The sequence below is a fragment of the Teleopsis dalmanni genome, chromosome 2 (genome assembly GCF_002237135.1).
Source record: "Teleopsis dalmanni isolate 2A chromosome 2, ASM223713v2, whole genome shotgun sequence".
NCBI lineage: Eukaryota > Metazoa > Arthropoda > Insecta > Diptera > Diopsidae > Teleopsis > Teleopsis dalmanni.
In genome coordinates this window covers 97,456,977-97,472,552 of record NC_051847.1, presented here as the reverse complement: position 1 = coordinate 97,472,552, position 15,576 = coordinate 97,456,977, and the positions used below count along the sequence as shown (strand labels likewise).

The window sequence follows — 15,576 nt, the reverse complement described above, 5'->3', positions numbered from 1 at the left end:
TTTTCATACAAGCCACAAACTTCGATTAGCATTAGTAATAAACCTGCTGTGTTCGAACTGATCTCTTTGAAAACTGTTTATATTGAAAAGATTTTCGTCACAGCACAAATGTCATAAATCTATAACAGTTTTTCTAAGGTTTTGGGTAGATAGGCTTCTGACATAACTTTATTGATTAATTTGTCAACATAACGACTTACTAATATTTTTATTTTATATGCAATCAGAAAAATTTTTTTATAATTTAAATAATTATAAATTTAATGAATTTAAAGTAAATTTCAACATTAAAATTAAAGATTTTTTAAGTGCTATTAATAAGTACTTTTGCTTAATAATATAAACAAACCAAATTAAAATAAAAAATTTCCAAGTATTTACTTGTGTGAAATAAAGCTCAAAGATTTGCCCACACTAAATCCATAAGGAAACTGAATCGATCTTGGTGGAGGAACCGCTGGGAGTAATAGGTAAAGTATGATGTGAATAGCTTGTGCTACTTTTGTTTCGGGATCCAGGATGTTAACCAACGAATTCTTGACCCAGTTCATCAACCTATTATTTTCGATTTCATTTTGCAAGACAACAACTTTTTCACGTAATTCCTGAACTTGCAATCTCCACTGAGCTGTAGCCGCTTCATAGTCACCGAATTCTTCATGTGCTTCATTCAATAGTTCCGATGTAGCTTTCGCTGTTTCAATTTTTAATTTTTTTTCATTAATCGCTGTCTCTCTATTCGTGATAACCTTTCTAATTTTATTCACTTTTTCCTTATTTTTACGTTTCAAATCAGCAATATCGACTACTAGATCATCTAACTGTGAATTAAGAACTGCGCCCTTGCCCTGCTCTTCATCTATGAGTGTTTGAAACTCTTCTATGGAATGATTGCAACCGAATAGCTTATTTTTGATTTCTGTAAGAACTTCATTAAGAGCTTGACATTCTATGTTCTTTGACTGCAAATTTTTCTCAAGCACAGATTTTTCTACAGAACGCAAATCGTATTGTTCTGTCAACGATTTGGCAATGCCTTTGTTTTCACGGATACTCTCAACAACGACCCCTAAATGAGCTTGCATATCCATGTTGCACTTCATTTCGATACGATAGAGGTTGTTTAGTACATAGATTTGGTTTCTTGTGTTATTGCAATTCTGCTTCACCTCTTCAGTTTCTTGTTTCATCCTCTCAACTTCCAAACGTTGTTTGCGCCACGTGTTCAACATGAGTAAGGAATAAAACTTAATGCCTGATTCACTGTTGTTGTTGGAAGAAAGAAAACCTTGTTGAAGAAAGTATTTAGTTGGTAGTTGTTGCAAAACATCCAAAGCTAAGCATGAACCAGTAAGGTCTTTTATAGTCTCAGCACATCCAGTCGCCATTTTCACATTTTCTATTGTCAAGGATACTCTGGAATTACGTAGACGCAAACTTTTTAAATCCACCAATGAATTCGACTTTTGGAGACTGATCTCATTTAACGATTCAGGTTTACAAAAAGTTTTAAGAGATTTCGAACCTTTGATCAGTTCCAGTTTCTCTAATGGCACCACACTATGATCTACATTGCTACTCAAGTTTTCAACTAAATGAGGATCACCACGAACCGATTTCGCAATATGAGATTTTTGATTATTCTGTGTTGATTGCATTTCAGTTCTAATTTTTTGCTCAATATTGCTTTCTTGCAGTACAATCTAAAATTCATTAAAAATATGAAAATTTAAAATAGCAAGAATAAACATTGTTAAATATTGTGACGTTATCGTCGGAGTTATTTAAAATATGCCAGATACACCGTCTGTGAAATACCCATATAATATGGATTCCATATCATTTTATGGCTTCATTGAACAAAGAATATTAATGGAGTTGTTATATCTAATCGGCTTTATAATAACACAGTTCTAAAGAAAAAACCGTTGACATCAAGGAAAAAAACTTGATATAAGAAGACTAACATTATAACTTTATAAATATGTTTAGCATATTTAAAACTATCATCTGTTTTCATTTTACCCATTCCTCTACTCTCCCATAAAACATCCATTTCTATTATTTAACTCTCATAAATCAATTACATTTTCTTCAGAGATTTTTTAATTTTTTTAAATACAAACCTTGGAAGCTGCCTCACTCGAGAGATCACTCTTAGATTTAGGCTTTTTCTTTAACTTTAGGGTTGGGTACACAATACACTGCTCGGAATTTTCGTCCTTATCGGCGACTCCTTTCACTGATTCATCAACACTTTCTATTTTATGAAGCCACTCATCGCTTTGCCTTTTGTCCTCCTCACGACTAATAGCCAAATACTCCGCCTTCACTTCATCGGTTGCTTTCAACTTTGGAGCTTTAATCTAAAAAAAAATTTAAAATTTAATACTCCAGAAAATTTAAGTTTTTGACTATTTTCTGGCGATTAGTACTATTAGTGGATTTATGTTTCAAAGTACATGAAGGACCGAATATAATTTTTCAATTCAAAACGAAAGATCAAAATAGTTGCAATAAAGTGAATTATTTTTAATATTAATCGAAGTGAAGAAGATTATCTACTTGGACTTTCAAATCAAAACAGGTCCTTGAGTGTTACGAGCTTCTGCAATCACTTGCAGCTCGGAATAAGGTAAGCCTTTACTGGGTTCCGGTCCACAGAGGAGTTTTGGGAAATGAAAAAGCTGATGAGCTAGCCAGAACTGCATCAAAAACTGCTTTTATAGGCCCTGAACCCTTTTGTGGAATAAACTGGGCCAGTACAAAACAGATTATCAAGGAAATGGAAAATCATATGCGGCTGGAGTACTGGGTAAACTTTCCAGGACTCAGACAAAGCAAAGCACTGATAACACCGAACTCCTACAAAGACATTTTTAAATTCTCAAAATGTAATTTAAGGTTGATAACAGGTTTCATTACAGGTCATTATGGTCTGAAATATCACCTTAATAAACTACAATTATCTGCTAACTCGGAATGCAGATTATGCCTCAAAGATGAGGAAACGACCATGCACATTCTTTGTGACTGTCCAGCTTTAATAACGCACAGAAGAAACCTGTTTCATAAAAAATTTCTGTCACCAGAACAGATTAAAAACTCTTCTCTAGGTTTAGTTCTAGACTTTATTCACAAAGCTTTAAGGGGCTTTGTTTAAACAATAGTGAAACTGGTACAATAGGTCTCTTCTGGCCGCAGTACCGGCTGTTAGGCAATTTTCACGTCTACTCTCTTAATAAAAAGAAGATTATCTAAAATTCATCAATGGTAATCAAAATCAATATGTAATCACAAAAACTTGCATGTCTTCGATTTACGATTCTCATTTAAGCTCTCATTCAAGCTCTCATTTGAGAGCTGCTATAAGAGTCTATAACAACAGCAAAACCAACGATGGATGCCATCTAAAACTTTCCAAAATATTACGTAGAATTTTTATACATATATATTGTATATATTGTCTTATTGTTTGATATATAAAGTAAAAGTAAAAAGATTAGCTTTGAAATAAAAACGGGCAACCTCAAAAATTAATTTTCAGTTCGTTGAACTTGTGTTTTCAAATAAAGCTATAGTTTATATGCTCGTTCTAACTTAAAGCACGGCAAGGTCTTTGGTTAGGGTTACTTGATACTTAAAAAGTGTAAAGTGACAAAAAACATGGAACTTGAGCATTGAAAGTTTGTGTAGTCTTGGCTACATGTGGGAAAAAACGATTAGTCGTCGCTTCTCGCTTCTAATTTGACAGACACGATTTCTAAGCCTAGCACTTGCAGTCCAAACCAATTATATACGGACTATAAACTAATTAAGAAAAACGAATACTTTCTAAGACAACTAATGATGAGTACTTGGCAACACTCGAAACAGTGTTGTATGGTTAGCCAAATTTTAATAAATTAACTATATTTTTTGTTGTTGTCTTTTCATTTCTATTCGAAGTCTTATTTATAAAAGCAGAAAAATTATTAAAAATAATTTTATGGAAAAGTTTATATAAAATCGTATATATTCAAAGTACAAATTTGTTATTCTTCCGTTTTCCATTACAGTTTATTCTACTCAATATTTATACTTTTATTTCCTTTCTTATGAGTTCGATTCGACCATATCTCAAATACAATTTGACAGATTTTTTTTGTATTCATTTGCAGATCAAGCGGACTAAAATACTTTCAATGACTGGTATATTATAATTGTATGTTGATATTGAATCAATATGGTACATATATATGTGTACCAATATATTCTAAGAATGTATTATGTAGTCACGAGGAACACAAGCTAGAAAGAAACTTAAATACTTACTGTTCACTTTCGTATCAAAAATGAATCTTAATATTTTAAGTATAAGATTAAGAATTCAAAACTGGATATGAAATATAAAATACGGGTTATTTGTAGCAACAGGTAGAATCATTATATGTGCTTACCTAAGCCCAAACTTACTTATAGTTAAATGCCGTAAAGCAATTCCCTAATTGAAGTTTAAAATTGATCAAGAAATACTAAATGTTAAGCAAAATGTAAGTCAACCGAAATCTGTAATCACTTCAGATTTCATCAAAACTCCGCATATATTTATCAAATTTCATCTAAAATTTTGATTAAGGGTGATGGAATGCACATCTCAAAAACATTAATTAGTTATAAATTCATTAAATCTAAAGTAAAAAGTATTTATAAAGACAGTTATTTGCAGAAAGGTCATCTATTGGCAATATCATGCGCCAGTAAGTTTAACGACACCCTGCCGTCAACTGATTACGCACCTTAGGCTTGTACAAACGATCTGATGGACTATCACTTCAAAGAGAATAACTTCTGATTATTTTCAAACTTCTGCTTATATTGTATAATAACTTTTTACTTATATGAATAGTGTTTCCGTGATCTAATAGTTATTATAATACATTTCTCTATTATTTTAGGTATCCAGGGTAAAAAGTCTTAAATTCGTAAAAGGAACTACAGTCAACAATATAAATATGAACTAAATTTTATATACATATGTTTGTTATAGACCCAAACTTTCGAGGTTCGATTTTAAAATAAAAATTGTTTAAAGGGATCTAAAAACTCAAAGAAAAGATATTGTTAAACTTATTAACAGACTCAATGGATGTTCATGTTAGAATAGAAAAGTGTCTTTAAAAATTTTACAAGAATTCCCATAAGCAGTAATGTGATATTTCCACTGTACAAATATATCACAGTACATGCGTCCATATATGAAACTTCACTGTAATGGAGGGCATCGATAGACTATGCGATATGAAATCGGATAAATCTCAACTTAATACTTTTTGTTTTGGATTAAGTCATTAAAGCTAAACCAGATATCTGCTCTAGAAATTTGACGAGAATTTTCATACTAAGATAATAAATGCAATATGAAGTAATAACTTAAAATTTGATTTACTTTTAAAATAGTTTCACATTACAATAAGAGGTGTATACTACTATTATTGTGGGTAGTAAGAAGCTGTTTTTACATCTATATCTACAAATCATAGTTAGGTACTTTTTTGTTCCAACGAATATATAGTTTAAGTCAGAAATTGAACGATATGCTGATCTACGGTTCGTCATCAGTTAGAAGATAAATAAATGATAATGATTCTAGTATAGTTAAAGTTAAGTGTGAGGCAGGGATAAGCCCTCCAGCCACAAAAGAGTAAAAGTGCGCAATAGCACTTATTCAAATCACAACAACAATAACAAGATGTATATAACTATAACTTGTACATATAAATATAAAGCTGTGTTAAAATATAAGAAGATAAATTGAATAATTTAAAATATGCCAAAAGACATATTTATATTATATGAAAATATTATCAAATAGTAAAAATCTTAAATCTTAATTTATGTTATTTAAAGTAAAAATGACTTACTTCTACAGAAGTATCACTTGGGCTATTAAGTTTCGCCTTTGTATTACTCTTTAAAGTCAGTATCGGATACACAACCTCGCCAATAGTATCTTCATCACTCTTGTTAACAAAGTCAGAACATTCTGAATATTGTTCATCATTTAATAGAGCAAAGTTAAATTTTTGTCCAACAAAAGGCAGGGGCTCTTTGAATTGAGTCTCTTTTTCATCATTCTTAAAATTATGATCAGCCTTCTCAACCTCCATTTCGGCTTCTTTAACTGGAGTAAGCTCTGACATTATTCTTCAAGTTACCAGTTGAAAACGAATTAAAATTGGATTGTTTTAATCAAAATTTTTTGAAATCAGAATAAATGTTTTTTTATAAAAAAAGTTGTCACTTTTGAACATTCAATGACAACTTAATGACAAACATATTACTCATGTCATTACCTCATTCTCAGGTATGTTACTTTTTATTAATTTATATCATACAACTTGTTCTAACGCAGGGTTGTATTTAGTTCGAATTGATTCCTTTTGAAGTCATTGTTATGATTTATACAAGTCTTAATCGCGTATGTAGACGCACTAATCAGATACTTATAACAACCCATTGTTAAATCCGGTCTAACGCTATTCGGTTATTATTTTTATTAAAATTATTGTCGTTAATTCGTTAAACAGCTGGTACTGCGGCCAGAAGAGTCCTATTGTACCAAATTCACTTTTAATTGTACAAAGCCTTTTATAATTTTACAAACAAAGTCCAGAACTAAATCTGGAGAGAAGCTTTTAATCTGTTCTGGTGACAGATATTCCATATAAAATAAGTTGCTTCTGTGCGTTGTTAAAGCTGGACAGTCACAAAGAATGTGCATAGTTGTTTCATCGAGGCATAATCTGCATTCCGAATTAGTAGATAATCGTAGCTTATGTAGGTGATATTTCAGACCAAAATATCATGTAATGAAACCCAAAATGGAACCCAAAATGGAACCCGTTATCAACCTTAAATTACCTTTTGAGAATTCAAGAATGTTTTCGTATGACTACGGTTTGATCAGTGGATCCTATAAGGTTAACTGAATAAATGTTTATATATCCTACCCTAGTTAGTTTTCTAAACATCCATTTAATATTTTTTGATGTTGTGTTTATAAATTGCATCAAATTTCACATAAGAACTCAAAACTTTTGATAGAATATGAACTACAAAATCAGAAAAAAATTTAACTTATGATCTATAGATCATAGCTATGCCAAAAAACAACCTAACAATTTCATATATGGTACTATGTTCCTACTATTAATTTAATATTAGTTTTTTCCACAATTAATGTAAATGACGTACTGTTAAAGGCATATTTTCGATCATTTTGTAATCTTAGATGAGTTAACTTCATGAATACAGTAAAAAAAAAATGGAAGTTTAAAGTAGAGTAAGTTAATGACGAAAGTAAGTAGCCTCTACCTTAAAAATACGTGAAGTTACAACGAACTCCGATTAGATGATAGATGATAACATCCCAAATCATGCGTAATTATTTGAAATTACGGTGTTAAATGCGATTATAATCACTACAATTTATTGTAATTTTTTTATTCTAAGAAATTCTAAAAGTAATTGTCAAGAAAAAGTTTTGAGCATTTAGCGGATTTATCAGACTTTTTAACTATATTCATCACATTACGACATTAATATAAAACCTTGAGAGCATACTATCATGTAATTTTAAAAATTCGGTTGATGGTGGCAAGTTACACTTTGAGTTAGAAAAGATCAACATACAATTAATTGATATTTACACCTTTATGTGATTCCTGCAAAAGATTTAGATTTAGACTTAAAAGGCACATGTTGACACGATCATCAACCCTTACACTCTTAGACAATTAAATTCATCTAAGTTGAAAACCGATGATGAGCTCTGCTAAACATTGTTTCCATATTATATTTCCGTGCTGCCCTTGTTAAACCATTTGGTTTTCCAGCTTAAGCTGAGGACATTCGATATGATCTGACAGACCAGCACAGAAATTGTCTCATAGACACTGGAACGACTTTGTCTACAGTTCCAGATGGAGACGAGAAAAAAAAATTAGATTCCATTTTCTATTTACTAAGCCAACCTCTGCACTCGAATTCTGGGTTTTAGTGCGTGAACTCCTTTCAAAATTTCGATTATATTATAATCCATATTTTTATGAAATACAAAGTGGTCTCATTTTGCAAAACCTTGCAGTTGATGTTATAATCCTTTTGATATGTGATGTGATAGAATCTTTTTAATCATCAAAATTTTAAAAATTCATTTAAGAATCCTAAAAGTTAATACTCGTATATGTTAATTCACAGTCACTATAATAATAAACGTGTAGTATTCGAACTGTTAATTTTTATAAAGCTTTCCATAGTGGTGATAATCCAATTATTTGGTGAGTCATCAATATTGAGTATTTCCACAAGAATTTGAGTTGTCAGGGACGATTTTAAAGATATCAATCACTGTGTATTGCCCAGTTTTATATAAATGATTGATAGTTTTTTCTCTATGCTCTATACTATATACTGCTCAGATTATGTGAATAAAATTTAGTTTAATTAAATAACTCATAAGGTCCATTTATAATATAATATAAAGAGAATTTTGCTATGTTTTAAATTTTTTGCTACTGATTTCTAATGAAGAAACAAAAATAATTAAAAAATATTATTAAAAATTTAAGTTATTATATTTAAGAATATTATTAAGAGTTTACATTTTATAATACCTTCAAAAAATATATTAAGATAAGAGGATATTATGGTCACATTTTGTGGATTTTTCTGCGTTTTTGAATTTGCTTTAATCCAAAATCAAAAACTCCAAGGTATAACTTGGAGAATGAGATTGGGAATGGATTTTCTAAATTAAAGGGAGATGAAAACACTGGTAATAAAATAAAATTAAGTGAGTACAATATGTAAGCTGCTTTGTTGGAAGTTATTGCGGCACCCACAACTTTAAATAATTTGCGGCTGGATAAGATGATACCTTCAACTCTTGCAAAATATTTGCAATAACTACTTTGGCTGTTTACTAATAATTCCGCCTCGTGTTGTACAATTTCAATATCTGATTTCGCTTCAATGTTATTAATCGCTTCAATTACGAAAAGATTTTCTTCTAATTTATCATTAATTATTCTCTCAATTTTATTCTTGTAGGTTTTTAAAAGATTTATTTCATCCTTCATTTTCTGTGATTTATGTTTCGCTATCTCAAGACTTACTCTCATATTTTTATTTCTTTGTTTATAGATAAATAATTCATATGTCAATTGCTTTAATACATCACAGGCCAACTCACAATCTTGTATTCTTAACGCTAGCGTCGTTTCGAAATCTATTTTCTCTCTACTTCTTGTTTCGAGTGCATGTAACCAAAAGCGAGCACACTTCTCCATGCGTCTAATGCACTCTATATTCTCCTCCAACTCCTTCATCAATATCGTACAATTACGACGGCTCTCAGAAAAATATTTTTCAATCCTTAAAACTCTTTCTTTGTGCTCTAATATTAAAGAGCACTCGGCTTCAATCTTCTTTTCTAAAGCATTATTTTGCTTGCGCCATGCATGCAGCACTAACATAGATGGAATTACCATGATAGAGCTTGAGATTTCAGAAGAATTTGAGCTAGTTTCCTCAAGATAAACATCATTTAATGCACTGTCAGTAGATTCCGACTTGATGCGATTTGCAGTGTGAAGAGGCGAGTGCCTCGATAACAAGTTGCTATGGGCTACATCACCTCCAGCTTCAATAATTTGTTTCGCATTTCCAATTTCAGATTTGATTATCTCTGTGATTAATTTATTAATTTCTTTGATGAAACAAGATTTTTTTGAAGCTACGATCTTACCCTCTTCTTTAGTCTCTTGAACATTTATATTCTGTTCTGTAACTGGAATAAATTTTGCCATGATTTAATGATTTTTAGTTAAAATTTGTATTAAAACGCAATGCTTCGAATTTTCGATTTATAACTTCTTTAAAATTTATTTTATTTTATATTAAACTTCAAGAAAAAATTGTGTTTCAAAGAAAATAAATTGACAAATAAAGACGTGTTTACTTAGTTCAAGATTTAACACACCCTCTCTTGACAAAACGAAGTTTAAAATAACTGACAATTTTGCTGAAGGAACACCATGGCTTGCTATGTCATATCTACAAGATTTATTTAACCTCCAATTGGATGTAAATATAGTCAAGGTTCATAACTTAACACACCCACCAGTCAAATAGTGAAACAAACTAATACTAGGTTAGATTAGATTTTGAAAGGACTGAAAGCTATATCACCATGTAACTATACCCTTTGAGGATGATTGTGACAAACCCAATTTAGTTCAAATGCCATTATAAATGGATAGCCAGTTATAAGTACCGAAGTCTGAGTCTGGCGATACTATTACAGTGACACAAAATGTATTCTGCTGTTTCCTTCTCTTAGTAACAAAGTCTGTAGCTTTCCTCTCTTGTAATACCTAGATTCGATAGTTGCTTCTTAAGGCTACAATGCCCAGTAAGAAATCCTGTGACAAGTCGGATGCCTTTTTTGTTCAACATTAGTAGCTTTCTAGTTCTGGCTTTTGAGCAATTCGGCAAGAATTCTTTAGCTTGTCGGCAGGCAATCACATTATTCCAATCAATCTGAACTTCTCTTTCCTGCTATTCATTAATTTAAAGTTCGAAAAAGCTTCATGAATAGTTTTGGCCCAATATAATATGAGGCCGCCCCTAGTTCATAGGGCTTCTCATTTCCCTCAAATCCGCTGTGGCCTAGGATACATACTAAGTGGACTCTGTTTCTTTCAGCAAGACCTTTGAGAAGTTGAAGGCACTCCCCCACTAGTTTTTAAGTCACTAGAGATAAACTTCTTTCTTTAATTTCTGGATTTGTTATTCCAAAGCTAAAAATATTGGGATATATGCAAGACTTAAACGTGTTTTATTAGAAAAATATGCTTTCCATTACATAGAACTGTTCCTATCCTATGAGTTCTGTATCAGCAGTATTAATGTTGTGCAATAGAATCAAATCAGTAATACGGGAAGGGAGAAGAGTACAGATCGATAGGAAGTTTCTGTTTTCATCATTAAAGTAATGTTCCCAGAATGAAAGTTTGAATAGTTATTTGATAATAACTTTCGATATTGTATATACAAAAAAGTTTAATTAAAAATTTTTCTACAAGAAAGAAAATCATAGAAGTTTCGTCACGCAAAAGTCCAAGTTAAGTCATTGACAACCGTCAGATTATCGAAACGAGTGGAATGTATACTTAGGCATGAATCAAAATTGACAGCACTGTCAAAAAGTCCTTTTAATTTAAATTCCTTATAGAATTTATAAAGTGCAAATGGAGTACAATTCAATGGAAAACTGTTAAGCTAAAGAATTTTGCCAAAGAATTTCTATTTTACAATAGCTGTGAGCTGTGAGCTGTGTCTCTGCTTTTAACACTTTGCGAATAGTTTATAAAATATCACATAACCTACAAAATAGAACGCAACTAAATGGATGGCAGCTGGAAAAAATGAGGAACATGAAAATATGCGGAATGAACAACAGTCCTAGCAACCCTTTGATTAAGCTTGGTTAAATTGTAGTGACGACAATGGAGGGACAAAAAAGAAAACTGCAAAAAATTAACTGAGACGAAAAAGGACATGCTCATCACATTCCTTAGCACGCCAACTGACAGTGAACGATTTGACCGTTCCCTTGTTTACTTCACTCCAACAACGGGTACTGCTATGTGCACAATTGTTCCGAGTGTTGGTTTTCAAGATAAGTTAGCGCTGAAGTTGAAATTGAATTTGCGTAACTGAAGCAAACGCATCTTCCTTATGCGCTGCCATTGTAAAAACGTTATCTTTGGTGCCAAAGCACAGGGAATCAGTTATATTCACTTTGTCATCTTGGTCAAATTTCTCAGAAATTTCATGCTCTTCAAGAAAAAATGACAGTGAAATATAATCAGGCAAAACTTTCTACTTGTCAGTTTGATAAAACTGACATTACACGAGAAAAAACGAAAAAAACGAAAAAAACGAAAAGTTAAAAGAATTACGAAAGTTTAATTTCATTTCTTTTAAAAATAATTTTCCTTTCCCAACTAATCCAGTGTTAATAAATGAAGGTTGTAAAATAATCCGAAGTAGTGAAGTTGCTAAGAATGAGGAGTGCAAATTCAGCTTAAATGACATCCGACATGAAATCCAAAGTTTTACTAACTAATCTCATAAAATTTAGCGAATCTCTTCACACCTCGTTGCTTTCTTTCGTCGTACAAGTCACAATTAAAAAAATATCAAAACAATTTAATGAATCTCAGTTGCGATTACTCATAGAAGTTCCGTTTGCAAACTTTTATTCTAATTTTAACAGAAAAGAAACTTTTTAAGTGACTTTTATGACTATAAGACATACTAAAGGTAGTTTAGATTCAAATTTTTATAATTTAGAATACAAAAAGTAGTCCTTGCATTAAAAAGAAGAAACTAAAGTTAAACTCAAAACATTATTAATGCTTTGAAATATCACATTAATGCTCAAAACAAAGCACTAAATTAGGTAATAAACTTATATTAATTATAATTTGTTTGTTTTATCGAACGACTTACTCATATACATATAATATGTTTCAGAATCAGAAGTATGTTTCAGATATCAGAAAGAGTGTTAGCCATAAATAAACATAAACATAAATCGATTAAAAATCGATAAATCGTAAAAATAGATTTACTTCATCTACTAGTTATGTTAAGCGTTAGTTAAACCCTAGGGTATAACACTTGTATATGACAGTAATATACATATACCGGTGCAGAAGATTGGTTCAAAACTCAATTTCATTACTCAAAAGCCTTAAAATATCAAATCTTCAGCTTAAAAATCTTAGATGAAAGACTTATAAATTTTCATCACCGTCTAATTAAATCAAATTTAAAAATTTATTTAAAAATATTTTTTTATTAAACCTTCAACAGAAATTCAAAGTTATTATTTGCATTTCTGTTAAATTAATTTAAATTTTTTTTATAATTTTTTTTTTTTATAACAGCAAAAATCTTTTATTACAACCGACCAAGAATTTTTTAATTTTTATTCACTGAAAAATATATTTTTGAACAAAAATTCATACAAAATTTAATGTTTCTTAATGTTTTTATTGGAAAATATTTTTTCAGCATTTTCAAATTTAAATCAGATCGTATAGAGGTCAGTACAGGTGAGACAGTAAAATATATTCTCCTAATGTGTTTATTACTTGCTCTATTAGTTCTATTGGATCCTTAAGGAGCTTAATTTAATAAATGCCAATTTTGTGCAAAACACTCGTTCGCCCATAAAAGTATGCTTCTATAATTTAACCAAACATTTTCTTTAAAAGAAATTTATTATAATAATATTTTTAATAATTTATAAAACAAATTTATCATAATAAAAATATTTGAAGCAACTCATTGGAAGTATTCGGAGGATATAAAATTCTGTTAATTTCGATGATGGCATATTTTACACCAAGTATGAGCCATGATTGAAGAAAATCTTCCGTTTCTTAGGTTAGAATTAGGTTGTTGGATCAAATTATTAAAAGAGGTTATAATATAGAACTTGAATCATCAGGATCAGTAAAAGTTGATTTGAAAACAGTGACTTAAAAGCAGAGAGCAAAAAGCGTAATCCAAAATAATTTCGAAAAAAGAAAGCTAATAAAGGAACAGCCTAAACAAACTGTAAGCAACTTCAATGATGGAAACACAGCTAAAAGGTTTTTTGTTGATCCGGAACACAGTTGACTTTCATAGAAGCCAACTGTGGAATGACACAAAACTTCGATATAATTATGGAGTTAATACCTTGTACCAAAATAATTGATGCCGAAAAATTAAAAATTGATATTACTATATTTATGAAGGAAAATAATCGCAACACTACACAAAAGTGAACTCTCTGTCTCTCCACAAATGAAAATTATGTTCTATTAATTGCTGATCCCTTCCGTGCTTCTATATGGCGCAAAAGGAAGGACGAATTAATGATGAAGCAATACTGTGAGTGTTCGAGAGAAAAGTTCTTCGTAAGATCTTGGGTCCTCTACGAGTTAGCGACGACTACCATATACGAATAAACCATGAGTTGTATGAGCTCGATATATATATATATATCATATATGCATCATATATATATAATATATGTGATATAATTCAGCGCATTAACTTCCAGCGGTTTCGCTGGCTTAGTCATGTCGTGAAAATGAATAAAGATGCTTCAGCGAAAAAGGTGTTTGAAGCAGTAGTTGGAGGAAGAAGACACAGAAGACCGTGTCTCCGCTCTACCTCTCCAGTGAACTTAATCTGTAAGACTGGGGAAGGCGCGTACGCAGCAGAGGAGCCTGGAGAGTCGAAATTCGGTAAATGAGTAAGTAAGTGCACAAAATTTTATTCTATAAATAATAAATTATTGGATTACACATACTGCTATTACCAAAACTTATGAAAAAACACAAGTAAAATGGAAATAGAGCTACTGAGAGAACATATAATGCTAGATAATAATAGAACTGTGACTTGTTATGACTTATTGATCATTTTAGCTTATCATTTAGCTTATCAATGATTTCTTAAAAATCGTCCAGGTACCTGTATCAACACTTTTTGCAACATGTTTTTTTTATAATGCATTGATTTATTGAATCTTTTCATTAGAAAGTTTTGTAATAATAACTATAATTCTGCAATAGCACATAATTCATTATGAAGAAAAGGTCTTCGATGACCTTATTATCCATGAAGATAATGAAAAAAAATAAATGGTGATCAACTACCTTTGACTTCAGTTTAATGACTAAACTTTAACGGAGGAAGTTATTGATTTCTTCTTCAATGTGAACTGATATTCATTCAATAGCAAATTTATTTCATGAATTATATTGCCTGTTACTTACTTTTAAGTAAAATTGTTGCGAGAAATGAAATGTTTTTAATTTTATCAACATATATTCTACATACTGCGTTCTCCGTGTTGCCAAGCCTTTGAGCAATTAGTTGTTTAAAGAAAAACACAAACAACACCTACTTAATACAATCACTAAACGTAACGCACACAAACAAATGCAATGCAATCGAAAACATAGAAATTTCTATGTTTTTGGTAAGATTTTATCTATATTTCCGTCAAGAAACGAAAATTCAATTGATTCTAATGTTTTCTTTACATTTTACTTCGGAATAAATAATTGAATTGTTTTCCATAAGGTAAAATAGATCACCTGACTTATTACAACCTTAAACTGAATATATAGAACCATGTTTGACTTTCTTATTGAGACAGTCTTACCAAATCAAAACAACAAAATAGATAAGTCAATAGTGTGGAACTTAAAATAATTTTAAAAGTGCTTTTCTTAAACATGATTTGAATTTTATTACAGTATTGGCTCCTATTACGTACATAGCAGATTCCATCATTATATTTCTTTTTTACAGTTAAAGAATGGCCTCATAGAATGAAGGTCACTTATATACACATATAATGAAGCCTGGCACAAAATTTAAATTTCATTCTACTACAGTGCTATTATCTAACCAAATTTAATTGTCAGCTCTTTCATTGTAGATTCAAAGGTGAATAAA

General features: G+C 30.7%; 2 protein-coding genes across 2 annotated transcripts; both read right to left on the bottom strand.

The window, feature by feature from the left end:
* Positions 1–344: 344 nt before the first annotated feature.
* Positions 345–6,236, bottom strand: LOC119685539 (probable E3 ubiquitin-protein ligase bre1). The gene is made up of 3 exons (XM_038099844.1): positions 5,904–6,236; positions 2,127–2,366; positions 345–1,703 (listed from the first exon to the last, which is right to left on the bottom strand). The coding sequence occupies exons 1-3, from the start codon at positions 6,180–6,182 to the stop codon at positions 378–380; spliced, it is 1,845 nt and encodes a 614-aa protein (XP_037955772.1). The 5' UTR covers positions 6,183–6,236; the 3' UTR covers positions 345–377.
* A 2,409-nt stretch (positions 6,237–8,645) lies between these two features.
* Positions 8,646–9,923, bottom strand: LOC119681650. The gene is made up of 2 exons (XM_038094900.1): positions 9,791–9,923; positions 8,646–9,730 (listed from the first exon to the last, which is right to left on the bottom strand). The coding sequence occupies exons 1-2, from the start codon at positions 9,849–9,851 to the stop codon at positions 8,694–8,696; spliced, it is 1,098 nt and encodes a 365-aa protein (XP_037950828.1). The 5' UTR covers positions 9,852–9,923; the 3' UTR covers positions 8,646–8,693.
* Positions 9,924–15,576: the final 5,653 nt, after the last annotated feature.